General features: G+C 36.3%; 6 protein-coding genes and 1 long non-coding RNA gene across 7 annotated transcripts; 5 read left to right on the forward strand and 2 right to left on the reverse strand.

Annotated features, from left to right (window-relative positions):
- The first annotated feature begins 5,821 nt into the window (after positions 1-5,821).
- Positions 5,822-7,886, forward strand: LOC108832222 (staphylococcal-like nuclease CAN1). Its single transcript, XM_018605714.2, has 8 exons — positions 5,822-6,026; positions 6,197-6,252; positions 6,334-6,448; positions 6,534-6,644; positions 6,735-6,922; positions 6,992-7,048; positions 7,217-7,445; positions 7,533-7,886. The coding sequence occupies exons 1-8, from the start codon at positions 5,910-5,912 to the stop codon at positions 7,629-7,631; spliced, it is 972 nt and encodes a 323-aa protein (XP_018461216.1). The 5' UTR covers positions 5,822-5,909; the 3' UTR covers positions 7,632-7,886.
- A 201-nt stretch (positions 7,887-8,087) lies between these two features.
- LOC108832231 (protein LURP-one-related 14) lies at positions 8,088-9,500 on the forward strand. Its single transcript, XM_018605725.2, has 3 exons — positions 8,088-8,408; positions 8,477-8,707; positions 8,818-9,500. The coding sequence occupies exons 1-3, from the start codon at positions 8,154-8,156 to the stop codon at positions 8,950-8,952; spliced, it is 621 nt and encodes a 206-aa protein (XP_018461227.1). The 5' UTR covers positions 8,088-8,153; the 3' UTR covers positions 8,953-9,500.
- On the reverse strand, positions 9,223-11,595 carry LOC108832235 (alpha-soluble NSF attachment protein 2). The gene is made up of 9 exons (XM_018605730.2): positions 11,291-11,595; positions 11,003-11,052; positions 10,837-10,909; positions 10,667-10,746; positions 10,297-10,448; positions 9,937-10,096; positions 9,796-9,843; positions 9,621-9,701; positions 9,223-9,531 (listed from the first exon to the last, which is right to left on the reverse strand). The coding sequence occupies exons 1-9, from the start codon at positions 11,433-11,435 to the stop codon at positions 9,451-9,453; spliced, it is 870 nt and encodes a 289-aa protein (XP_018461232.1). The 5' UTR covers positions 11,436-11,595; the 3' UTR covers positions 9,223-9,450.
- Positions 11,596-12,728: 1,133 nt separating this feature from the next.
- On the forward strand, positions 12,729-14,847 carry LOC108832233 (amino acid transporter AVT6C). The gene is made up of 4 exons (XM_018605728.2): positions 12,729-13,179; positions 13,536-13,892; positions 13,959-14,427; positions 14,524-14,847. The coding sequence occupies exons 1-4, from the start codon at positions 12,822-12,824 to the stop codon at positions 14,642-14,644; spliced, it is 1,305 nt and encodes a 434-aa protein (XP_018461230.1). The 5' UTR covers positions 12,729-12,821; the 3' UTR covers positions 14,645-14,847.
- Positions 14,848-15,874: 1,027 nt separating this feature from the next.
- On the forward strand, positions 15,875-17,215 carry LOC130512636 (uncharacterized). The gene is made up of 4 exons (XR_008946204.1): positions 15,875-16,427; positions 16,503-16,585; positions 16,779-16,865; positions 16,941-17,215. It is a non-coding gene; the product is annotated as an uncharacterized LOC130512636 (long non-coding RNA).
- Positions 17,216-17,596: 381 nt separating this feature from the next.
- LOC108832232 (amino acid transporter AVT6C-like) lies at positions 17,597-19,851 on the forward strand. Its single transcript, XM_018605727.2, has 4 exons — positions 17,597-18,027; positions 18,545-18,901; positions 18,967-19,435; positions 19,528-19,851. The coding sequence occupies exons 1-4, from the start codon at positions 17,667-17,669 to the stop codon at positions 19,679-19,681; spliced, it is 1,341 nt and encodes a 446-aa protein (XP_018461229.1). The 5' UTR covers positions 17,597-17,666; the 3' UTR covers positions 19,682-19,851.
- On the reverse strand, positions 19,825-21,552 carry LOC108832234 (uncharacterized). Its single transcript, XM_018605729.2, has 6 exons — positions 21,457-21,552; positions 21,283-21,346; positions 20,692-20,799; positions 20,500-20,598; positions 20,268-20,393; positions 19,825-20,178 (listed from the first exon to the last, which is right to left on the reverse strand). Exons 1-6 carry the CDS (start codon positions 21,484-21,486, stop codon positions 20,030-20,032), a joined length of 576 nt encoding a protein of 191 aa, XP_018461231.1. The 5' UTR covers positions 21,487-21,552; the 3' UTR covers positions 19,825-20,029.
- Positions 21,553-27,855: the final 6,303 nt, after the last annotated feature.

The following is a 27,855-nucleotide window of genomic DNA, read 5'->3' on the forward strand; positions in this document are numbered from 1 at the left end:
CATACATATAGAGACTGATAGAATCACCTGATGTTATAAATATTCCACCTGTGCTGAACGTTGAAAGAGAGTATTTGTCGGCAAGACATCCAAGAGTTGGGTTTGCAAATCAGTAACAAGAGCTGTAAGACAATTAACCAACATTGCAACAAACATCTAATTAAAACATCAACAAGCAAATTAAAATAAATCTTCTTAAGAATGCTTAAGCAGAGAGAGAGTGCATTTACCTAGAGGCAAGAAATTATCTGAAGCAAAACTCAGCAACTCTTTCCCAAAATGATATCTTTTAGCAGAAGCTGAGAAGCCTCCATTACGACCTACCTATGGAGCAAAACAAAAGGCATTCAACGAGTCCAAAAAAAAAAAAAAATTTAAACTAAAGTTTACATCTTTTCGAATGGGCAGTGATGGAGAACCTTGTTGGAAGCGGGTGAAATAGTACGGAGCGGCTTCTCGGATACAATGGTTCGGCGAAGCAGGAGAATGGGTTTTGCGTTGAAGCCAGCATACTACCTATCAAATACTAGAAGGTGGTCGGTCACTAACTAAGAAGGATCACCTCGAAGATCTGACTGAGATTCAGGGATGATAAACAATGACGGTGGTGGTGATAGGGCGAAGACTTGATCAAGAAGATAAGGTTGTATTAATTCCTCTAACTGTTCTGAGATGATAAACCAACTTAACCAGCGCTACAAATAGCTAAACCGAAATTGATAAATGACAACATTACTAAACCGGCCTCTAGTTACACTCTCTTTTGTAATGGAAATGAACGATTCATTGCTTCGGACAAGATCCAAGTGGGACATTGTCCGGAGGATCCATTTAAAATCCCTAATTTTTTTTTCTTTATAGATAAACAAAAATATATATATATTTATATAATATAATTAGATGTAATTTCCTTTGAACTCGTAAAACCTGTGTCGATCAAAATTATATTTTCTTAGTTCCTTTTTTTTGGTGTTGACCAAAATTATATTTTCTTAATTTTTCTTTTGGTTTATAGGTTGATAGTAACACAAAAAACATTTGTGTTTCTTTTTATACGATACTAGGATAAGACATATGCCTTGTGCATGGTGAAATTTTTATGAAAATTATTTTCGAAATATTGTATGGAAAAATAAAATTTATATTCTTGATCCCTTAAACATTTTTCTTTTTACTTTTTTGTTAATTATATAATTTGTTTATTGATTGAACTCATCTCATTTTTAAAAATATTTTAGGTCAAAAAATCAATAATTTTTTTTTTTTGGTAAGAGGCAAGAGACAAGAGTCTCCTACTTTTTATTCATAAACAAAACACCAACTACCGGCAAACTTGCCGAATTCTTGACCCTCCATTACAATCCTCCAATAAAATATGAGCAACATGCTCTGGAGCAGACTCAAAACAATGTAAACCCAACGATAAAGAAAACGCATAGTTAGCTAATCCATCTGCTAGATGATTCGCCTCCCTATACACATGAGAAAATTTGACTAACCAGTCTCTTGATATGAAGCTATAGCACAAACGTACTAGGAAAGACAGGGGATGAGAATCATGTATCCCTGTCGTAAGAAAACCCACCACACTCTCCGAATCCACTTCTACCTCCAGTCGTCGGATCCCCCGCTCCCATGCTATACACAGTCCGTAATAGACACCCCACAATTCCGCTAAAGGAGCCGTACAGATGCCAATATTGACTGCAAAACCCCCTCTCAACACTCCATGCTCATCACGCAGAGCCCCACCCGCCGTAGCTAGGCCCGGATTTTCTCTAGAAGCTCCATCAGTATTCAGCTTAAACCAACTCTCCGCCGGTCGATGCCAAGCGATTTCCTTCTCCACTCTTAACGCACAAGATGGACACTCCCGGAGCTTCTTGTTCGCATCTATTACTTCCTTAGCTTTATCTCTAACAAACTACACTCTATCTCGACACTTCCCTTGATCACCAAATACATAACCGCATCTCCATTTCCAGCACCACCAGACGGTAAGAGCAAAAAGAGTTGGCCACTGATCTCCGTTCCCTGCATTATTTTAAAAAATCTTATTTTAATAATATAATATAAAGTATTAGTATCAAGACACACATAATCTTATTTTTTTTAAAAAAGAAAACACAAAATATTATAATTTTATGTTTAAACATAAACTTAAAAAATAATTTTATGTTCAAACATACAATTTTATATATAACTTATACATATAAATCTAGATGATCCGTACATGCGGGCCTAATAATTTTACAAAACTACAAATAGATATATTATCAATTTAAAAAGTAGTAGAACTAAATTTGCATGCTTTTAAAATGTTTAATAATTAAATTAAATAATTTTATATACAATAATTTTATTTCAATTAAATATCTTTTATTAGGTAAAATAATCTTGAAAACATTCATATAAACATTCAAGACATACAAATAACCAAACTTATTGGTAAACAGAGACCAGTGTCTCAAAAAAAGACATATGGTATTTACTAGCAGTAAATTTGTAAGGAAAAATATGGGTTTTGGAACCGTAGAATACCCATATGTCACGACGAGAGTTTGAGAGGATAACATGATCGTTGATTGTTGCCACCGGAATGATGAACCTATTGTAGAATTCTGGCGGAAAACACGAAAATTCTATGGAATACATAACTTCCCATGAACTCTTGTTTATGTCTAGACCCCAAATTTTGAAGAGAAGGTCGTTATTACCAAGACGTTTCTTGAAGATGCATGGACGATGATTAAGAATACACATGCTTAATTCACGGCAGTCTCTAGACTCCAAATCCTGAGTAGAAAAACTATGAAACATCTCTGTGTGAAGATCAAAAGCTAGTAGTTTACAGATGCACGGTTGGCCGTAACCCATCTCTTCGCGGTTGAAGCTGAAGCAATAGAGCACAAATGTTTTTGTTTGATTAATATTTAATTATAAAATTCTCATTTTTATACAAATGTTTTTGTTTGATTAATATTTAGTTATAAACTATTTTATATCTTAATTTTTTCTTACTTTTATTACACAAAAAAATATTTTAAGATAACAACACAATATATAAGAATTATATTATTTTATTAATATAAATATGTTTTTGTTTATAGAATAAATTCGTAAATAATAGTATAGATATAAATAAACTGTTTAATAACTTATTTTTAAAAATATTTTAGAAAACATTTTATACAAATGTTTTTGTTTGATTAATATTTAATTATAAACTGTTCATTTTTATACAAAGTTTTTTTTGATTAATATTTAATTATAAATTGTTTTATATCTTAATTTGTTTTTTACTTTTATAATAAAAACAATTATTTTAAGATAACAACACAATATATAAGAATTATATTATTTAAAAGAATTAATATTATTAATATAAATTTTTAATTATATAATAAATTTGTAAATAAGAGTTAGATATAGATAAATTGTTTTATAACTTATTTTTAAATTTTATAATAGAAATAATAGTTGTAAGATAACAACATATTATATAATACTTATCTTATTTAAAAAATAATAATATGATTAATATGAATTATTTTTTATTATATATAAAAAACTATTAAGGGTATCATAGACTTTAATATATTATTAATAAAAAAAATTAATTATATAATAAATTCGTAAATAATAGTATAAATATAGATAAACTGTTTTATAAATTATTTTTATAATAGAAATAATAGTTTTAAGATAACAAAATAATATATAAGACTTATTTATTTTTTAAAAAAATTAATATGATTAATATAATTTAGTTTATATTATATATAAAAATTTATTAAGGGTATCATTGACTTTAACCGCTCTAACTTTTAACGTGAGAGCTTTGTTGCGATTATTAATACAAATTTTAATTATATTATAAATTCATAAATAATTGTATAAATATAGATAAACTGTTTTATAACTTATTTTAAACTTTTATATTAGAAATAATAGTTTTAAGATAACAACATAATATATAAGACTTATCTTATTTTAATAAAAAAATAATATGATTAATATAAATTTGTTATTATTATATATAAAAAATTATTAAAAATATCATTGACTTTAACCACTCTAACTTTTAACGTGAGAGCTCTGTTGCGAAAAATCATTTCGGAAATAATAATATAGATCTGTATGCAAATAGAGGCAATCATTCACCAACTTTCAATAAATGTAACTATGTCTTCAAGTTGACCTTAGTGGATTTTGAGTAAATATCTCAAGTTTATTTTTTTTCTCGTTACTGTTTTCTTTTTAACATTTAGTTTCTTCCCCAAAACAAAACTGTCACGTTTTATTTGACTTGCTAAACTAAACAATCCACGTAACAAGATCTTGTCCATCTCAAGTTTAATTAAACAAAGCAAAAAAAGGTTTAATTAAACAAATAAATAAAAATTATCTTCATCCCACAATATGTGGATCAAGTTAAGTTGATTATAGCTTCTATAAATAATTACTTTGAATGAAAGAAAGAAAAAAAAGAAGAAAGAGAAAAACATATTCTCCTCAGAGTAGATTCTCAACTTTTTAGAGCAAAACCCTAGCCGTCAAGAGAAAAAGAAAATTTTTTCATAGTTTCAAACCGATGATCGGAGGCTTCTTCAGCTCCGACATCGGCTTGTTTAATTCGTTTTGCATCTCTTTTTTAGATCTGTTTTGTTTCCGGTCGCTGTTTTATTGCCAATTTATTTTGAATCTGGCAAGGATTTTTATTGTTCTTTCGTATGTTTCTTCCAATTAGTTTGGAAAGATAAAACTTTCGGTTCAGTTGAACTGTTTAGAAAAGTTAATTGACAGATCTATTGCGGATGGTGGCGACGGATCTTACCGGCTGCAATCGTTGATGGTTTTTCATTCAATGGTGATGGAGTTCTTGCTGCAAACTATGGTTACTTCGAAAGACAGCATAAAGTTCTATAGAACGGTAATCTCTTTGACTCTGATAATAGAGCAAAATAGAGAGTTGTTTTATTCTGGTGGCTCCTACTGGAGTAATAAAAAGAGAATGACAATCGTTTTCAACTCATTCTGAAGCGTGGTGCTTTTGGATTAATATGAAGGTTATCTCCTTTAAGATTCGTCTATTCCAGAAGCAAATATGAAGCTTTTATATGAAAAATCTTTAGTCATCCATACGCAAAATAGATGTGTTAGTTTATTTTGGATTCCTACTGGTGTATCCCTTTTCTATGTTGTTTTACTGGTTCTCATTGTTTAGAACTTTTTGCCTTAAAAGCTAATAATACAATTCAGTGACAAAAAAAAATAATTACTTTGAAAAGAATTATTTATGGCAATTACTGATTAGAAATTATGTTTATCACACACTTTGTGGATCAAATTAAGTTGTTTTCTAATCTTCTATAAAAATCATTAATTGGAAAGAAATAGTTACTGTAACAAAAAGGATAACATTTTTGTTGGCAATTAACATAACACAAATCTTTGACCAAAAGAAAAAAACATAATATAAATCTTGAAAAGTGCATCTTAAAAGTTAAATAGAAAAAAACAATATTACAAAACTAAACCAAAGAGTCACTACAAAATTAACTAGTTGGATTGTGTATTGCTTGCTTATGTATCCAAGGCTCCAAGCCTTTATGCTACGGTTAATTTTGTAAATTATTAAAGATTGCTTAAAACCCCAAAATATGTGAGTTTAACATAAAGTCAATAAAGATATACTGTACTCCAATCGAATCTGAATACAACAGGGCACCACAATAGTTGCTTTACAAAAGATAACACATTCAGTTTCTTATCTAATAACTAACTGCCACGTGTAATAGCTTGTTAACTAAACAATCTAACTGCAAGACTTTTGTGTACCAGAAAGGAAGAAAGGCGATTCCAACTCTTTCTTTGTATTTTTATTGTTTTCAGATCGAATCCAAGAAATGGGTAACGCTATTAGGTTACTCTACCGGAAATGTTGCAGCCCCACGACGGACGATAAGCCTCACGGAGTCTCAGCACTTTCACGTGATCTCTTTAGCTTCGAGACCACATCTCAGGTTTTTCTTCATTTGCTTTCTCAACTTCCTTTTGGATCTGCTTTACTAGTCTTAGGTTTGGTCTCTAGTAACCATCTAACTGTAATCTTGTGTAATGATCTTTGTCACAATATTTATTTCCAGATTCTTAAGAAATTGATCAGAATTGTAAAAATAAAATGTTGTATTAGGTTCCTGAAAGGCTCGGAAGTTATGTTGTGTCTTCTACAAAGGCTCAAGCAAACTGGTAAAGACACATGATCATCCTGAATCTTTCTTTCTTATTTACCTTAAGATCTTTAAAATATTCGAAAACGTGGTTTCTAAGGTATGGAAAGATACTTGAGACATGGAAGCAAGCTAAACCTCGGCCTCAGACCGATGAGGAAGCTGCAAGGCTTGTTATCACCACTCTAAAGGGGCATAAGAAAGCTGATGTTGAGGTACTCGTCATGTTCCAAAGTTGCAAATATACTACACATTTTGTAAAGATTATTGAAATTTTGTTTGTTAATGACATAAACTCAGGGACTTTTGTCTTTCTATAGACTCCCGTCACCTGGTAAGCCTGATGAGGTCTCCAGTGAATCCCCTTCGCCTGTACTTGAAGGCCTTAAATTTGAGCTCCTAACGCTTCCGGTATAGAAAAAACTTTATTAATCCTCTATAAAACGTTATTCTTTATGATGACAATGTTTCTAAATCAAGAAATTTTCTGATTGAAATAAGGTGGATGAAAAATCTGTGGCAGATGGGGATACAGTTAATGTGTATGTCAGTAGCACAGATCCTATTGTGTCATCTACACTTCCTAAGGAAGTGAGTCTTGCTGCGGCAAAAAGAGCTAAGGCCCGTGAGAGTAAGAATTACACAGAAGCAGATGCACTTCACAAGAAGATCATAGCTTCTGGTTACAGGTTTGTGTGTTTTCATCATAGGAATCATATTGAGCTATAGTTCTTCTGACCTTTTTTCTTGGGGCTTAGGATGATAAATGTTCAGAACAAAGAAGTGCTTGCTAAAAAGTTCAGAATAAGACTAAGGTAAAGCACTCTCATCTTAAATCTCTTGAATCAATGCTTTCTTGAGTATTAAGTTAGATAAACTGTCAACTGGTGATAAATGGTTTAGTTATTATTTATTATTTAACTATGTGGGAAACTCTGTCTCCAATATTGAGTGTCTAATAAACAACTTGGGAATAATAACAGGGGAATTGATGCACCGGAAAGTAAAATGCCGTTTGGAAAAGAGTCACATGATGAGCTGCTTAAGATGGTTGAAGGGAAAGTCTTGAAGGTGTTAGTCTATGCAGAGGATCGTTATGGAAGATGTGTAGGAGATATATACTGTAATGGAAAGTTTGTACAAGAAGTTATGTTAAAGAAAGGTCTTGCTTGGCATTATCTAGCCTATGACAAGCGTCCAGAGCTTGCAAAGGCAAGATTTTTGTAAACCTTACGTCTATTTAGTTTCTTTGTATTATTCTTTATGATGTTTAATGGTCTATTTGGTTTTTGAGATCAGTGGGAAAATGAGGCTAAGCAGAAGCGTATTGGCTTGTGGGCGGCTAAAAATCCAGAGAAGCCATGGGAGTGGAGAAAAAACAAACGTGGAGGGAACTAGCACTGTACCGACTATGTTGCTTCCTTTGCAAGATAGGGTTTGTTCCAATTCTTGGGTTTCTGGATGTGACAGATACCTTCTATTCTATGTCCAGTTCGGTAATAAAAGTAACTATATTGTTCTGTAATGATTAAAGATGTGATATGTTGTTGTAACTGTAAGAGCACTCTGTACATGTTTCATGTATTGATAAGTATATTTTTTTTGTAACTGAAAAGATGTATACTAAAGGCTATTTGATAAGTTTATTGGCAATGGAGAAACTCTTTTTGAGTCTAGAAATAGCAGCTTTCTTAGTTGTTCTGTTTCTAAATTTACAGAATGAATGAGTTTATTTTTAGGTTTAACAATCTATGGTTGAGAATTAAGAAAACAATCTTACAAAGTTGTAACTTGTTTTCTAGTTGATATATTTGCTAAAAAGTAATATGAAAACAGTTTTTGATATATCTCATAAGGAGAGGATTATCAAGGGCTCCAAAGCAAGAGCCTTTCTGCAAGCTTCTTCTTGAGTTTATATCAATGCCAAAGAATAAAAAAACAGAATGGCAAGTAGGAGATCCTGCAATAAGCATAGTGAGTGATCAATTCTGCAATCCATACACAATGGATCTAATGGTGAAGAGGAAAGTTCAGAATCTCTCAAAAGACCATTACCAAGTGTTTGATCCAAGTGGGAATCTCCTCCTTCAAATTGATGGACAAGCTTTTGGGTTTAACCGTAAAAGGGTTATGCGTGATCCTGCTGGTTTTACAGTCCTCACAATGCGTCAAAAGGTTACAAATACATTCAATCATAAAAACCACGAAAGGACTATTGCTTGAGATTGAGTGTGTGTGTGCAGGGAATTACGTTGAAGAATAAATGGGAGGTGCATGGAGGAGAGAGCAAAGAGAAAGAAGACTTGTTATTCACGGCACAACAATCTTTAGCGATGTCATTGAAAACATCTCTGGATGTTTTCTTGGCTGAAAATAATAATGTCAAGAAGAGCAATACTTGTGATTTTCATGCTTCTGGTGGATACTCAAATATATCATTCAAAGTTTTCAAATCAGATGCTCTCATTGCTGGGGTAGGGGTAAAACAGTTGTAACACATTTCTTTCTTTATATAGTTTGGTAATTTTTTTCACTCATTGGTCAGGAACTGAGATGTTTTTGTTTCGGTGTGGGATGTTTGCAGGTGACGCATAAGTTCACATGGGGAAGTTTCTGCAAAGGGAAATATAATTTTAGGGTGAGGGTGAATCCAGAGGTGGATTATGCTTTTATCATTGCTTTGCTTGTTATGGTTGATGACAATGAGAATTGGTGTTAGACTATCTTCTTATGTTTGGTTTCCTTCACAAGTTCTTGGTGTATGTGTTTCTTTGATTCAAGATGTATGTAAGAACATTCTCAATGTAACTTCTATGCGCTAAATGCTTGTCAGAACTTAAAAGTGGCGATAACGTGACATACATTGTTCGGTCGAATCACATACCTTTTCACACACACAAAGGTATTGTGAAAGTGTAATCGCAGCAAAGATGAAAATTTATTTGAATTTTCATGTAAACAATCTTTTATTAGATGTACACAAATCAAATCTCCAAATAGTTGAGAAGTTCACATAGATGAAGTAATGAGAGACGTAACAAACATAGTCGTGATATCAAACAAACATAGTTTTGACCAAACCTCTTAAGAAACCTTAAATCTCATAAACCAGACACAATGAAGGGTCGAACATGAAGAAGTAGCACGAACACAAATGATGAGTACACACCAGCAAATAACAAATAAAGACCAAAGCTTCGGATGGAAAGAGATATGTTTAGGTGAGGTCATCCTCTTCAAGCTCCTTTGCCTTCAGCTTCTCCTTCACCCTCAACAACATAGTTGTCTTCCATGAGTCCTGGCAAATTCCATGATAAAGATCAGACCAAGGTAACAAGAAGACAACATTATTCAAAGTCTTTTGGTATGAGATGTATGGTCCCGTACCAGAGGAGTCATGCTATCAAATTCCTTGACAACGTCTGTGAATTTTGCGATGTCTTCTTCATCGATAGCAGAAGCAAGGTCCTATCCATGGGAATTAAAGAACATTTAAGTTAGCATTCTTTACGTTAAACTATTACTCCCATAATCAAATACAAAACTCAGTTTTAAGCTTTACCGATAAGAGTTTGCATTCTCTTGTTCCTGTAAAAGTTGGATCCAGATCCTACAGAAACGTATAATTTAGAAATCATGCCATAGTTAATACCATAATGGCTGATGTTACGGGTGTTCTCTGTGGAAGAAGAAGAAGAAGAACCTGATACTTCTCGAGAGCATTAGTGATGGAAACAACATCAGCTTTGCAAAGGTGGCACAAGCCAGCATTGAGAAGATGGCCCTTGACTCCATACTTAAGCAAGTTATTTCCGAGTGAATGGCGTGCTATATCTTCATAAATCTTGATTGCCTTCTCATATCTGTCAAAGATACACCAAACCTTTATCAATCAATCCAATCTATCCTAACCAAGGTAAATAAAAAGCTATCAATCTATCATCATCATTGGTCATCAAATTTCGAAATCATGGAGGTTGGTCCCAGCTGAGTACTGTAAGCATGTCAATACCAATGGAAGAGAAAGCAAAAGAAAATAAAGGGAAGGTTCTCATGATCTTACTGCTCCAACTGGGAAGCATACTGTGCCACCTTTAGATTGCACTGGTTTGCAGAAGTGGTAACTTCTTCATTTTGGAAAAATTCAGCAGCCTTTTCAAAGTAATCAATAGCCTGCTCTAACTTCTGGTCTGCTTCATAATACTCAGCAATTTCCTGTCAAAAAAACAAAACCATTAATGTGCCTATTAGTACAAACCATCAACAGAAGAAAGAAAACTCTGCACTAATATTACTAACACATATCCACTGGATAACATACAAAAAGGAGACAAGAGCAATGAAGGGGGTAGTTAATAAGTGAACTAGTGAACCAATGTCGTACTTCAAAGAGTGTATTATTATTATGTTCATGCTCAAAAGAAGAGATATACCTTGTAGTATCTGGCAGCCATGTTGAGCCTTCCTATCTCGCAGAAAATATTCACAGCTCGCTCCAGACAAGATGCAGCCTCTGCATACCAAGATCATCTCATAAAGAAAAGAACACACAAACGACTTCCAGTTCAAAAAAAAAAAAAGGTTTTTTGCCCTATATACAAACCATTAGTGTCAACTTTCTTGTAGCATTTAGCAGCTTCGGCATAGGCGTTAGCAGCATCATGCTTGCTGTCCGACTGCAAAATAGAAAGCAAAAAAGTTAATCATAAAACATTAATAATACTTCAATACACATCAGCATGTTTGAAGGCAAAAGGAGTTGTTTACACCTTCAAGTGACAGTCAGCAACTTTAAGATAAGCCTTTCCAGCTAGATCCCCTGAACAAATCCATATACACTCAACACATTAGCAAGAGAATAAAAATTATACAATTTTTCATGACCAAACATTAATTCTCGAATGCAATCAAGTTTCTTTATAGATCAAAATAGGCCTAGACCCCATGACTAACTCTACTTAATGACAGGAGCATGGATGGATCACCGTAACCCTAAGATCAAATCATATCGATTTTCTCAAAAAAACGAAAACGAAAACGAAAAAAAAAGAGATTACATGATTTGGCGAGCTTATAGGAATTAGCAGCTTTCTCGAAGAGATCGGCAGCATCCTCGTGCTTAGATCCGAATATTCCCCATCCGTTGAGCTTCTTCTCTGCTTTCTTCTCGAATTCCTCCGCTCTCACCGCATGATCCCCCATGACTCCCCCTTAGATTCTGACTTCGGATCAACTCCGATGGTACGATTTCGATTTGTTTCTTCGGATGTTATCTCCTCGCAGAGGGTTTGCTTCGTTGAAATGAGGGAGGAGAAATCGATCGGGGAGCGAAAATATAGACCCGCTTTGTTGTTTGGTGGTGGAGGAAGAGATTTTTCTTCAACCCGATTTTAGTGGGCCGAATATGGGCCTTTGTATTTGTTTAGGACTTGAGCCCATCTACGAAATGTCATTTGTTCTTCTGTGCTAGTTTATTTCGTCTTTCTTCCTAGTATCTTCTTTGCAAAATTTGTAAGGCATCGATGCTTTTTAGTTGATTATCATTTCGTTTGTTTCTAATTATGGTGTTGTGGATTAAGTAACCGTGTGTTTTGTTTTTGTTATGTAGTTGGGTCATGAAACATTGAAACTATAAATATACAGAAACGTTACATTCATAACGTTTTTGTACATTTTCAACTAAATGCATTAATGTTTTCTGTTCTATCTTAATTTTGCTTGGCTAATAGTAACCACACCTTTTTTTTCAAAAAAAAAAATATAGTAACCACACTAACCAAATTCAATAATATTAACTAACTCGATAGTTGACAGTATTGAAAGATCGATTCATACATATGTAGTATATGATATAAAACAAAAAAAATGATATTCTTAGTTCGTTTGACTGGTCCATCCCGTCTTCTTTTAATCGATTTGCCATTTCGTTTTCGTGATCAAAAGTCTCAAAACGTCTGCTCTTAAGTTAATTTATACACGTGAGCATATAGTTGCTGCCGCCTAATACTTGTTCAAAACGAGTTTTGGGAGCTTATAGTCGATTCTAAATTAGTCGAGAACTGGTAGTACACTTCCTAGCCACTTTCCCGTCTAGATACAGTCTCTCTTGTAATGAAAATGAATGATTCATTGTTTCGGACAAGATCCAAGCGGGGGACCCATATAATATTCCTATTTTTATAAATGGAACATAAAAGAAAAGATAAATAGAAAATTAGGTGTAATTTCCTTTGAATTCGTGAATCCTGCGTCGATCAAAAATATTATTTTCCTGACTTTTGGTATTTTTTGTTTTTACGTTTTCTAAGTACGTGACGAAAGATCATTTGGTGATCTCAGTGATGTGATTAGACCAGCCTGTCTGAAACAGCCAATGATCAAATATCATTCTCCCGATTTTACCCCCGACGGTGAAGCATATTCATCAAATGTCAAAGGGTGCTTACGTCCTTTCACTGTTTCTCCCTGTGACTATAAGAAGCCGTTCTCTTCGTGTCACACATTACAAACAAAAAGAAAAGATAAAATAAAATTAAAAAACTTCTTCCCGCCGGCGATTTTTTTTCAAGCTTCTCCGGCGGTGGAAAAATGTCTCCTCCGATCAAAACTCCTCTCTTGCCGAAGCAAGAACCGTCTTCTGAGAAGCATGGATCCACCTCCGGCGTCGTTTTCAACGTGTCGACGAGCATAATCGGAGCCGGGATAATGTCGATGCCGGCGGCGTTCAAGGTTCTCGGAGTTATCCCAGCTCTTTTGATCATCACGATCATCGGTTGGCTTTCCACAATCTCTGTTGGATTTCTTATGAAATCAACTCTCGCCGGAGAAGCGACCACGTACGCCGGAGTTATGAAAGAGTCGTTCGGAAAAACAGGGTCCGTAGCTGTGCAGGTTGCTACAATGGTTGCTACTTTTGGATGCATGGTTATCTTCTCGATCATTATAGGTAGGCTTGCGGCTTCGGTTTATTTGGTTATTTCGGTTCGAGTATTTTTGATTTCGGTTTATTCGGTTTGGCCACAATCCCACTGAAGTGAACCGGAAAAATCTTTTCGGTTCAATTTTTGGTTAATTTTGGTCTGAAATTTTATTTATTAAAACTGTTTGTTGGTTTTCGGTTAGAATTTGGTATAAGTTTTTTTTAGATGGGGGATATATTTGGTTAAATTTGGTTATTTTTGTTTAGTTGGGCTAATTTGGTTCGGTTAGTTCGGTTAATTTTGTTTGGTTAATTCAATCTTTTGTTATTGTAAGAAGAGGTTGCTGAGTTTGGGTTTGGGTTTGTGTGTTTTGACTTCTCAGGAGATGTGCTCTCCGGTAATGACAATGGAGGATCTGTTCATCTCGGAGTTTTGCAAGAATGGCTTGGTTCTCACTGGTGGAACACGAGGATCTTCGCTTTGCTGTTTATCTACGCCTTCGTCTTGCTTCCACTGGTCTTGTGCAGACGTGTCGAAAGACTCGCGTTTAGTTCTGCCATATCGTTTCTTCTTGCTGTGCTCTTTGTCGTCATAAGCTCGGTCCTGGCGATCACCGCACTGATGAAAGGACAGACAAAGAATCCAAGACTGTTTCCAGATTTAACCAATGAAGGATCCTTCTGGAATCTATTCACAGCTTCTCCCGTTATAGTAACAGCCTTCACGTTTCATTTCAACGGTAAGAATTGTTTCTCTGTTTCCTTTGTTTTTTTTTGTCATGTTTCTGAGTTTGGTGCTTGTGCAGTTCATCCAATTGGATTCGAGCTGAAGGATCCTTTACATGTGATTCCAGCAACTAAGATCTCTGTGATCTTGTGCGCTGCAATCTACTTCGCCACTGGACTCTTTGGATATCTCCTGTTTGGAGATGCAACAATGTCTGATATTCTAGTGAACTTTGACCAGAGTTCTGGCTCTTCCATTGGTTCTCTTTTCAACGACATCGTTAGGCTCAGCTACGCGCTTCACCTCATGCTCGTCTTTCCTCTCATGAACTTCTCACTGAGAGCAAACCTCGACGAGCTCATGTTCCCAACGATGAAGCTGTCACTGGCAAAAGACACAAAGAGATTCATCGGGCTCACTCTGGCTCTACTGATCTGCTGTTTCTTGTCTGCGATCGCTGTGCCAGACATTTGGTACTTCTTTCAGTTCTTGGGATCAACCACCACAGTTTCCATAGCTTTCATATTTCCAGCCGCCATTGTTTTAAGGTAACAGAAGCTCTCTTTGTTTCTTTTTATCATTTACTTCAAGTACTTACTGTAAAATCTTTAATCCATGTATTTTTTATGATTTTGAAATGGTAGGAATGTCCATGGTGTATCGACCTCAAGAGAAAAGATTGTAGCTGCGATAATGCTGGTTCTTGCTGTTGCCACTAGCATCATTGCCATATCAACGAACTTATACAGTCTCACAGCAAACTGATCGTTTGAAGAAAAGTTTTGGAAACAGTCCCCCTATGATCACTTCAAAAGAAATCTGTAAAATTATTACCTTCCCCTAGCATATATATTTTTTTGTATCTTTGTGAAATAGAGGTTTGACAGAGAATGCAATGTAATAGCTTTTAGGAAGTGCAATATTTTTGTTGCTACATGAATCAAAGAAACCGAAATTGTTGCAAACTATTTAAAACTTATTCCTTATTTTCGTAGACCAAAATTCAACTGAACAAAGAACATTGGAATCAGACAGTGAGGTCTTTGTCATCTAGCTTTTTGAGTATGTTTGACTTGTAAGTTGAAAATGTCTGTATATTCTGCTGAGTCAGGAGTTGATTTGACGATAGAGAGTGCTCCTTTAGATCCCAGGAAGTTGGCAGCTTCATCTACAGCAAAAGAAGAGTTGAAATCCAGATGCATTTGGCTTTAAGCATACTCAAGAAGATTAAAAGAGGTTTTCACCATCCTGAAATCTTTATGTTAAATGAAATGCAAAAGCAGAATGTGTTAAAAACAAAAACTTGCCTGATTAGAGAGAGAGAGAGCAGCAAGAGCCTTTAGAGCTTCTTTCCTTGTCTTGTCATCTCATCTTTAGCAGCGCCCAGCATATGTAGAAGCTCTTGAGGTCCGCCCAACTCTACAACTTTCATCCTACTCTCTTCTTTAATACGACCAAGAGCAAAATGATTACAACAAGTTCACTGGTGAGACCAGATAAGTTAGTTACAACAGTATATTTAAACCATCAAGGCTTTACCATCAATGGCGAAACGGGAAAGCCTAGAAGCTCCTATTCTCTTAAACAAGGGATCTTTCACATGTAGAAGCGTGACTGATAGCTGAATCAAAGTATCACCTAAACACCAAGTGAAACCACATCAACAAAACACACGACAACATAATGTTCAAAGTGGACACTGTCTGAACCCATATTTTATTAGTTTTTTTGTGTGTAAAAGAACAAAAAGAAAAGAATAGATGTAGTTTCCTTTGAACTCGTGAATCTTGTGACGAACAAAAATATTATTTTCCTGATTTCTTGTATTGTTTATACGTTTTTAAGACCACCTGCAACGGTGGATTTTGGGAGTCCTTAGCACATAAACCTAGACAAATTAAAATATAATAATATTATTTAGTTTAAGTATTGTAAGGATTGATCCTTAGATAAGTATTTTTAGGACTTGATCCTTAGCACATAAACCTAGACAAATTAGAATCTCTCTCTTTATTCTCTCTCCGTAGAAATTGATACTATGGTGGCCATGGATTTCGAATCGGAAGCAAGGTATTGACAATGAAGATGATGACAACAACGAGCTTCAGCTAGTGACGACGACGACGAGCTTCTCTCCTGCTCCTCCTCCTCTATCAACTTCCAGATCCTTACTCCTATTTTCTTCATCTCACCTCAAACCCACCACTCGTCTTCTCTTACATGGTCGCTCTACACTCTCCTGCTCAGCCGCCAGCAACAACGGACATCCTCCCTCCGACGACTCTGTTCCTAAGCAAGTACCCTTTTGTCTTAGATCGAAGATGAAGTCCGTTCTAGAGCTTTGTTGTATTGCAAGATGGTAACTTTAATTGGATTTTAATTGAAACTTTAGATGTCTAGGATTGGTTTCTATTCTCTAATGAGATTACAATTGGTTTCAGTGGCAGTAGTAGTCGAAAACTCAAAACCGGGTAAGAAACGTAAAGATAAGACATTTATCAATTCCATCACAAGAAGCAGACAAGCTTGGAACAGAGTTGCATCACAGGTAGGCTCTAAGAAACTGAGTTGCATTCTTTTCCCAGTAATCTCATATATCTTACAAAGATCTGTAACTGCTCAGATTGGAGGAACCACAATTCGAGTGGCCAAGGAAACTGATTCGAAAATGGCTATTAATTCTGATCAACAGAAGAAGAATCTAAGGTACGTTTGCTACAATGCATCACATATACTCTCATATACACCTGATATATCTCTTCGGTATCCAAAGTTGCAATCTTTGGTTATAAAATGTGATTGGTTGTGAACATTACTGATTTAGATGCTACTTGTTAATATTTTTAAACTTTTGGTGTGTGTGTTTTTTGTATACTGAACTTGAGTTCTCTGTGTGAAGGTAAGCTTTTGCGACTCTGTGCTATACCACAGGACGTTCTCGTGGCTTCGGTTTCATCATCCTTGTGTTGCAGAAAGAGTCACTATGGTCTCTCTTCTCTCCTTCTCGTTTGGTGCTCGTTGTTTTCTCAGTGCTAAGTCCTCTTTTCTTTTTTTGCTTCAGGCTGCAGCACATAAATGTGTGTCGGTTGGGTTTCTTTTGCTTGAGCATAGAGCAAGTCATCTGAGTTATACGCAGGAGAAGACTAATAGAACGTCAGGTTTCTGTAGTTGTTTCTTGTTCTTGTTATGTTCTTGTAACTTCAAAGAATCTTATGGTTGGAAGGTAAGTTTTCAAAAAGGATAATAAAAGTTGCAACGTTTGAAGTTTCATATACTCGGTGTTTCTGGTTTGATTTGGGTATCTTGGACAGCAAGTAACATCAGCTGAACAAGGATTTCAATTTTCTTTTTTAAATTTTTTTATTTTATTTTAAAGACTCTAAATTGGAGTACACCATTGTAGACAATTTTTTGCAATGAATCCTTAACTATTTAAACAAAAAACAAAAAAGAAAAAAATTAATAAAATATGGCTAAGGATTTCACAATGGAATCCACCATTGTGGATGCTCTAAGAACGTGAAGAAAGATCATTTGGTGATCTCAGTGATCGTGATTTGACCAGCCTGTCAGAATAGTCAATGATCAAAAATCAAATTCTCCCGATTTTACCCCCAGCAGTGAAACAAAGGTGTCCAATGTCAAAGGGTGTTTACGTACTTCTCCCCGTGGGAGGCTATAAAATGCCGTTTCTTCGTGTCACACATTACAAACAAAAAAAGATTAAAAAAAAAACTTAATTCTTCCCGCCGGCGATTTTTTTTCAAGTCTCTGCGGCAGTTGAAAAATGTCTCCTCGGATCGAAACTCCTCTCTTGCCGGAGCAAGAACCGTCTTCTGATGAGAAACACGGATTTACATCGGGCGTCGTTTTCAACGTGTCGACGACTATAATCGGAGCCGGGATAATGTCGATGCCGGCGGCGTTTAAGGTTCTCGGAGTAATCCCAGCTCTATTGATCATAACTATCATCGCTTGGCTCTCCACGATCTCTGTCGGGTTTCTTATGAAATCAACTCTCGCCGGGGAATCAACGACGTACGCGGGAGTCATGAAAGAGTCGTTCGGAAAAACAGGCTCCGTGGCTGTACAGGTTGTTACAATGGTTTCCACTTTTGGAGGCACTGTCGTTTTCTCGATCATCATAGGTAAAAGTTGAATTTGAATCTTTTGTTTCTATCTGACGTCGGCATGGATTTTTGGGACCGCACTCCAATTTAGAATCTCAAAATATCCGAAACTAGTTAGATATGCTAATGTTTTTATATATTAAAGTAATTAAGATAGTTTAAAATATTTTAAATTTATATTTTATTTTATTTGAATTTTGAATACTTATTCTTCTGTAGTTTAGATAATTTAACTAGATTTTGACTTTTTGTTCAAAAAAAACACACTAGAATTTAACTAAATATCAAATTATTTTATGTATTTTGAGTAATTTTTGGTTAATTTTTTTAAAAAATATTGAAAAAATTAGGCTAAGAATAATGACTATAACCCGGTCCAAACAGAAACCAGCAGATTCTAAACCGAATCATACTCAAAAATTAGTAAAACCCCACTTATGAGCATGGTACCAAAAATCTGATTCAACCAAACTGAATCTCAAGTAGTAAGAAGAGGTTGTTGAGTTTGGGGTTTATGTGTTTGCTGTCTTCTCAGGAGATGTGCTCTCTGGTAATGAAAATGGAGGATCAGTTCATCTTGGAGTTTTGCAAGAATGGTTTGGTTCCCACTGGTGGAACACGAGGATCTTCGCTTTGTTGTTCATCTACGTCTTCTTCTTGCTTCCATTGGTCTTGTGCAGACGCGTAGAAACACTCGCGTTTAGTTCTGCCATATCGTTTCTCCTTGCTGTGCTATTTGTCGTCATAAGCTCGGTCTTGGCGATCACCGCGCTGATCAAAGGACAGACGAAGAGTCCGAGACTGTTTCCAGATTTAACCAGTGGAGGATCGTTCTGGAATCTCTTCACAGCTTCACCTGTTATAGTAACCGCCTTCACGTTTCATTTCAACGGTAAGAATTGTTTCTCTGTTTTTTTTTCATTGTCATGTTTCTGAGTTTTGTTTCCTTTGTGGCAGTTCATCCAATTGGATTCGAGCTCAAGGATCCTTCACATATGATCCCAGCGACTAGGATCTCTATGATCTTGTGCGCTGCAATCTACTTCGCCACTGGACTCTTTGGGTATCTCTTGTTTGGAGATGCGACAATGTCTGATATTCTAGTGAACTTCAACCAGAGTTCTGGCTCTTCCATTGGTTCTCTTCTCAACGACGTCGTCAGGCTCAGCTACGCGCTTCACCTCGTGCTCGTCTTTCCTCTCCTAAACTTCTCACTGAGAGCAAACCTCGACGAGCTACTGTTCCCAACGATGAAACAGTCATTGGCAGAAGACACAAAGAGATTCATCGGACTCACTCTGAGTCTACTCATTTGCAGTTTCTTGTCTGCGATCGCTGTGACAGACATTTGGTACTTCCTTCAGTTCTTCGGATCAACCACCACTGTTTCCATATCCTTCATATTTCCAGCCGCTATTGTTCTAAGGTAACATAAGCTTTTTTATTTTATTTTCCTTTATCAGTTGCTTAATGTAAAAAACCTTAAACTCATGGGGTTTTCTGATTTTGAAATGGTAGGAATGTCCATGGTGTATCGACCTCAAGTGAGAAAATCATAGCTGCGATAATGCTGGTTCTTGCTGTTGCTACTAGCATCATCGCCATCTCGACGAATCTTTACAGTCTCGCAGCAAACTTGATGGTGAGTTTTGGAAACAGTCCCCCTCTATGATCACTTCAAAAGAAATCTGTAAAAAAAATTATTAGCTCCTCCTAAGCATTTATATTTGATTGTTATCTTTGTGAAATAGCATTTGTCAGAAAATGCAAATGTTAATAGCTTTAGGAAGTGCAATATTTTTGTTGCTAGTTGAATCAGAGAAACCAAAACTGTTGCACATTCTTTAAGACTTATTCCTTAAACCATTATTTTCATTTGAACAAAGAACATTGGAATCAAAACAGTATTCAGCAGTAAGAATATAAGCTAGAGAATCAGACTGCTTCTTTCCTTTGGACAAAAATTCAAGAGTTCACTTAATCATTCCTGGGACCTATCCATTTTCTGAAAAGACTAAATTCAGTTGGAAGAAAGAGGTAGGTCTTTATCATCTAGCTTCTTGAGTATGTTTGACTTGTAAGTTGAAATGTCTGAATCTTCAGAGGAATCTGGAGTCGATTTGACGATAGAGAGTGCTCCTTTAGATCCCAGGAAGTTGGCAGCTTCATCTGCAGCCCAAAAGAAAAAGGGGTTTTCAACATCCTGAGATATTTATGTTCAATAAGAGATCCAAAACGCAGAATGTGTTGAGACTTGCCTGATTTAGAGAGAGCGGCAAGAGCTTTTAGAGCTTCTTTCCTTGTCTTGTCATCTTTAGCAGCGCCCAGCATGTGAAGAAGCTCTTGAGCCCCACCCAACTCTACAACCTTCATCCTCCTCTCATCTTTAATAAGACCCAAAAACCACCACATTGATTACAACACATCAGCTACAAACAAATTCACCGGTAAGACCAGATAAGTATATTTAAACCATCTAAGGTTTTTTACCATCAATGGCGAAACGGGAAAGTCTAGAAGCACCTATTCTCTTAAACAAGGGATCCTTCACATGTAAAAGCGAGACTGATTGCTGAATCAAAGTATCACCTAAAAACCAGCAAGTCACAAGTAAAACACACAACAAAAAAATGTAAAAAGAAAAAAAAAGATATTTTAAACTATAGAGAGAGACTGACATACCCATATAAGGGAAGAACTGGTATCCAACATAGGTAGCTGTCCCAGCAAAGAAAAGCTTCAGCATCCATCCTATTTTCCTCTCAGCTTCTTCCTCCAATGTTAGGTCATCTACAAAACAGAAGCAAACCCCCCAAATATAAGTCCCTCCTCTACTCTCTCTTACTTTCTTCACTATAAATAATTGACTACAAATGTACCAACTGATGGAACAAAATTAACAACTTCAGCAAAAGTGATTATTATCCCGACTGAAACAGAGACTCTTCGCTACTGTGAAGTGACATTGGACTTGATTACTAGTTACTACTAGTTCATCAGATTATCAAAGTCAATGGTTACTTTTATCACTGTAACTAAAAGTAGACTACTACAAGCACTAACTGATCAAACAAAGTAACCACTTTTGGAGTAAGATTACAAGTAATTGTGATTGAAAATCGAATCTTTTTTTACTACTACTGAACCTAACGCTCATCAGATTATTAAAATCAAAGGGCTTTCAACCTCTTTATCTTACTCCCACGAGACGATCCCTCCAGGCAGATTAGACGAAATTGAAAAATAAGACAGAGGAGAGTCAAAAGGAGGCACCTTTCTTGGTCAACGAGGAGAAGTTCCGAGATCGAGGATACCCATTTCTCCCTCTCCGAAAATGCTGCAAGTTTCACTTTTCAGATGAATCGGTGGTGAATGAAAAACAAGTAAAAGGTACAGAAAAAGTTCGAAAGAGAGAAAAATTTTTAGAAGAAGAGTTTCAGAACTTACGTTAGCGAGGCGAGCAGCAAAGGTTCGCATGACTTATCAGAGCTTGTGATCTTCCTTCCTCTCTCGTCTTCTTCGACCACCTGTGTGTGTTGGGAATTCGAAAGAGCTTTTTTTAATGGGCCTTTGGGCCTTTTTATTTTTCAAGTTGATACTTTTTAATGGGCCGGTTGTCTGTTTTTCCCGTTCTGTATTCTTTTGTAAACAAGTGTTGTGTTTCCCTTTCCAACAAGATATTCTTCGTTGAGTCGCATGCAAATTTTCATATTCTTCAATAAGTGATCACGCTTTTGACCATCTAAAACATAAATAAAACTTCTCAAGAAACTATACTATAAAAGAAACTTTTATAAAGGAAAGTAACGTCTATATGGTTGTTTCCTAAGTTGTAACTCAACATCAACTCTGATTCCTTCAAGTATTTCTCATGGATAGGAGACATTTTTTGGAGGATTCATTTTTTCTTTGATAAAGACTAATTTCCTGTCTCAAAATGTATTAGAACACTATATTGTATATATATACCGAAATAGTAGAAAAGCTATTAATATATATTTTCTTCAATTATATGATATATATATGCTATGTGGAAAATAGAGAATAAAATTATTTGAAAGAAAAAACAAGGAGTGATGTTTGATTTATAGAGAAAAGCCGCCCCCGTGACCTAACTCTCTAAGATAATTTTTGGCACTTAGGAGAGGAGAGTGGGGCAGATGGGAATGGGGTATTGTTTTGTGCATTCTTGTTAATATCTGTTTTCAATGTTTAGTTTTGTCCTTTCAGTTCTTTCTAAAGTTTCAATTACGGTCCATGCAAATCACATCTTGGAGTTTATAACTAATGAGTTGTCTTCTAACACCCATATGTCACGAGAGATAGAGAGAGACAGAGAGACATGGACAATGCAGCATATATGCGCCAGGAAGTATATGTGGATTAAAGCCGTAAATGATAGAGGCATTACGTATCATAATTCAAATGAAAAGTTGAATCACTCCATAAGATATGTATAGTCAAGATCATTACAGTTAAATTGTATCAAAACGGGAGAAGAAATTTTTTCCCGTCTGAAACTTTTTTATTTAATAAAATTCATCAAAGACGACAACAACAAAGAAGTTAATAGAATACATAGCATCAGAAAGTTCAAAACAAGATTTTAAGAAATATATCTAAATAGTTAGAAATATGATATGACAAATGCCAGTTCAAAAAAAAAAAAAATCAATGACAATCCAAAACCAAAATTAATGTGGGTTTTTGCCAATATATTGATATCATAATCTTGTCCACACTTTATTACAACATTGAAGTTTTTTTCCTGTATCACAATGGGTTTTAGTCACATTCATTGGACAAAAAAAATCTAAATAAAAATAGATATTTCTAACTTATCAAAAAACTTACAGTAACTATTACAAAAAAAAAGTTTAGAGAAATTTTTTTTTAATGAAAAAAAAAATCTTCTAAAACTGTTGAGAAAAACAACAAAAATACATAATAATATCAACAAAGAATAAGAAAAAAAATATAAGAGAAATTATATCGCAGTGCTACGGCCTACGAGAACCACCAATGCGGGACGGCTATAGTTTTTGATACCACGGATCATAGAATATAAAGTGACGTAAGTTAATGGAAATTAATTAATTAGCAAATTTAAACAAGTATATCACGAACCGTATTCCTTAAAACAATGGAAGACGTTTAGTGATCTCGTCTCACGTGGACGTGGTGTTAGTCTAAGTAACCTATGCAAGAATGTTGGACTTTTCAGTTTGGTTCAAAATCGCCAAACTAATAAATATATGCATTTAGGTGTCATGGAATGATATTTGATTCGGAAGAGATACAATACATATAGAGAGAAGACAAAGGAGATTAGCTGTCACAAACACGAGACATTCTTACAATTTTATATTTTGTTTTTGTTACGGATAATACAGGAAGACAAAATGAAGAAATGACACATATAATTATTATATATTTTACTATATACTAATCAAATAAGAAAAAAGGAAAATTAGTTTATTATAGTCACTTACCCATGGTAGTTTTAATAAATTATTACGTTATTCCGAAACCACCTTTTTGTTGTGTGAAATGATTATAACAACTTGAGTACGCCATTTAAATTTAAATGTACATATGAAACTAGCAAACCAGTATACCATATTCTTTCTAAACACTCGTTGCAGCCTATATTTTAGCTAGAATTCTGAATAATTTTAGTATTTATGTATACAAAATGTGTGGTTTCAACTTTCAAGTGATTTGAACACTTGACTTTTATTCAACGTAATTTTCAACCAGTTGACATACTTCAACCCAAAAAGGCATTGTGACGTTATACCGTGATCATTTTTGTCTTCTCGGCCACTCCTCTTTTTATATCTCTCTAGTCTCTACAGTTAACCAAATTCCACATTTCTAGCAACCTCACGTGTCAGATTTGTGTTTCTTACTATATATATATATATATATATATATATATATATATATATGTAAATTATTTATTAAACTATTTGATTGGTAATGCATCATTTTTTTGTAATGTGTTATCATTCGACTATTTTCACGGGATATTTTAATTTCCTTTCTTATATTGAGTTTCCATAGTGTGTGGATACCAAAGCCACTTCTATATATCTAAGGCTAAGCCAGAGTAAGACACGCTTAATACACATAAGTACAAATATATTTTCTTGTAGAATGTATCGGAAGAGACAGAGTCTCCTATCTGCATATGAACTTTTGATGTCCAAACTCTCTCGTTCACGTCCCTTTCTCTTAATATACGTACGCTATGGGCAACGACGCCATTTATTTCCTAAGCTTTAAAGATGTTGGAATGTATTCCAATATTATTGGGATAATGACTAGTTGTTTAGTTGATTGTTGTATTTGCTAAGTCTTCCGTATATTTTTCCAACTCTCTCTGTTCCATTATATGGTATCAGAGCCTGAATTTTTTTTCTTCTAATCTGTTATTCTCTTGAATCAACAGTTGATTGACGATGGCTGGAACTGCGACCACGAACCCGATAACGACGGAAGTGAGACGTAAGATTTCACCTTATGACCTTCACTCTGCGGATAATCCCGGAGCTGTGATTTCACATCCTCTGTTGCGAGGAACGAACTATGATGAATGGGCGTGTGGCATCAAAACTGCACTCTCCTCTCGTAAAAAGTTTGGCTTTCTGGATGGTACGATCAAGCGACCAGAAGAGGGTGATGCTGACTTGGAAGACTGGTGGACGATTCAGGCCCTCCTGATCTCCTGGATCCGAATGACGATCGAGCCAACTCTGCGTTCGAACATCTCTCACAAAGAAGTGGCTCAGGACTTGTGGGAGCATCTGAAACGCAGATTCTCTGTGCTGAATGGACCTCGTATTCAGCAGATCAAGGCAGAATTGGCAGGTTGCAAACAGAAGGGTCTTGCGATTGAAGCCTACTTTGGTAAACTCAATCGAATTTGGGATAGCATGGCAAGCTACCGACCTCTGCGAGTTTGCAAATGTGGGAAGTGTACATGTGATCTTGGAACTCTCCAGGAGAAGGATCGCGAAGAAGACAAAGTCCATCAGTTCTTGTACGGGTTGGACGATGAGTATTTCCGTACGGTGAGATCATCTCTTGTTTCACGTACTCCTTTACAAGCAATGGAGGAGGTCTACAACATTGTACGTCAAGAAGAAGATCTTCGAACGGCGAACAAACTTGAGGAAGAAGCTTTCGTTACTGCTGTCACTGCGTTTGCTGCTCAAGCTAAAGGGCGAAACCGTGGTGATGATGGAAATAAATCCTTGTTCTGTAAGCATTGTAACCGTTCAGGACATGCTTCAGAGAGTTGCTTTGCGGTCATCGGCTATCCCGAGTGGTGGGGAGACAGACCACGAGGTAGAACGATGCAAGGAAGAGGGCGTGGGACTTCCCAAGGAGCAGGAAGAGGCCGTGGCTCATCTTCTTACGCCAATGCTGCACATGTTGCTAGCCCACGACAGACGGAGCAGGCAAACTATGTGGTTACTGACAAGGACCGTGATGGAGTTACTGGATTGAGTGATGTTCAGTGGAAGAATATCATGAACATACTCAATGCGACTGCTGCAAAGCATAACATCTCGTCTGATAATTTGACTGGTATGTCTCTCTCACGTTCTTGGATTCTAGATACTGGTGCAACTCATCACTTGACTGGCAAGCTAGATATCTTGAGTGACATAAGAGATATGGAACCTGTTTTGATTGTTTTGGCTGATGGAAGAGAAAGGTATCAATAAAAGAAGGAAAAGTCAGAATAGGACAAGGACTTATGTTGAAATCAGTGTTCTATGTTGAGGGCATGCCATCTGATTTGATATCAGTCGGTCAGCTTATGGATGAAAATAGGTGTGTGGTTCAATTATCTGATCAGTTCTTGATTGTCCAGGACCGCACTACGAGGACGGTGATTGGAGCGGCTAAGAGGGAGAATGGAGCATTCCACTTACGCAGTATGGAGAGTGCAGCTTCAGCTACTACGAAGGAGGAGGAGTCGTATGAGCTGTGGCATAGGAGAATGGGACATCCTGCTGCTAAAGTTGTTTGCTCACTTCCTGTTGTCTCTACTTCAGTTTGTTCTTCTGTTCTGAATAAAGCGTGTGATGTTTGTCTCCGCGCTAAACAAACAAGATCTTGTTTTCCAGTTAGTATCAATAAAACTACCAAGGCTTTTGATATGATACACACTGATTTATGGGGTCCTTACAGAACTGAATCGATGTCAGGTGCAAGATACTTTCTAACACTTGTAGATGATTATTCACGTGGGGTATGGATATACCTTTTGAAAGACAAAACTGAAGCACCAACACACTTGAAACACTTCATAGCGATGCTCTTAACACAGTTCAATGCAACAGTTAAAACCATTAGAAGTGATAACGGAACAGAGTTCTCTTGTTTGCGAGAACACTTCTTACAGCTTGGTATTGTTCACGAAACTTCCTGCGTCGGCACACCGCAGCAAAACGGCAGGGTTGAAAGAAAACACCGTCATATCCTGAATGTGGCACGAGCTCTGCGATTTGAAGCCCATCTTCCTATTGATTTCTGGGGTGAGTGTATTCTGGCTGCGGGTTACTTGATTAACCGGACACCGAGCTCTGTTCTAGGCGGAGTTACTCCATATGAGAAGATACATAACAAACCTCCTTCATATGATCATCTCAGAGTATTTGGAAGCTTGTGTTATGCTCACAATCAGACAACTAAGGGAGATAAGTTTGCAGCAAGAAGTAATCGATGTGTGTTCATGGGTTATCCGTATGGTAAAAAAGGGCTGGAAATTGTTTGATTTGGAGAAGCAAGAATTTTGTATTTCCAGAGATGTGATATTATGTGAGAAGGAGTTTCCCTATGCAAAACTCACACCAACGGAAGAATCAGAAGCTCCACGACTGTGGGAATCTCTTAATGGCAACGAAGCTTGTGAGGAAGAAGAAGATACGCAGATTTTGAACAATTTGCCTGTTGGGCCTAGCCTTGGAGAAACTTCAAATGCTGATATTGATCCATCTCCAAATAGGCCCATTAGTGCAAACATGTCTGACCCGGCCTAAACGACAACTCAGTCTTCGTCTTCTTCTTCGCAGCCGACGACAACTGCGACTTCAGACCAAAATTTGGCCGACAATCAAGAAACACAGCTAGGGAGGGGTCATCGTCGACGTGTTCCACCAGTCACCCTCAAGAACTATGTTACAAATTCGGCTCAAGCTCGTGTTCTCTCCAATTCGACGAAAGGAGCGGAGTTATTGTATCCCATCTCCAAATACATGGGCTTTGGACGCTTCTCAGCAAGACATACAGCGTATCAAGTTACCACGAGCAAGATAACTCCTCCAAGAACATATAATCAGACGGTTTTGGATGAAAGGTTCAGAAACGCAATGGGTACAGAAGTAGAAGCTCTTGAAGAGAACAGAACCTGGGATGTAGTCGATTTGCCTCCTGGAAAACGAGCCATCGGATGCAAGTGGGTGTATACTGTGAAGTACAGGGCAGATGGAACTATAGAGAGATTCAAAGCGCGCCTGGTAGCTCTTGGGAACAAACAAGTAGAAGGGGTTGACTACAATGAGACGTTTGCTCCGGTCGCTAAAATGGGAACAGTTTGATTATTCTTGGATGTAGCTACGAAAAGAGGTTGGGATGTCCATCAAATGGATGTCCACAATGCTTTTTTACATGGAGATCTAACTGAAGAGGTCTATATGAAGCTCCCACCGGGGTTCAAGTCTACCGATCCGACGAAAGTCTGCCGTTTGAGGAAGTCCCTCTATGGACTGAGACAAGCTCCACGATGCTGGTTCGCGAAATTGACTACTGCTCTCAAGGGTTATGGCTTTC

Source organism: Raphanus sativus, chromosome 5, assembly GCF_000801105.2.
Source record: "Raphanus sativus cultivar WK10039 chromosome 5, ASM80110v3, whole genome shotgun sequence".
In the NCBI taxonomy this organism is placed as follows: Eukaryota; Viridiplantae; Streptophyta; class Magnoliopsida; order Brassicales; family Brassicaceae; genus Raphanus; species Raphanus sativus.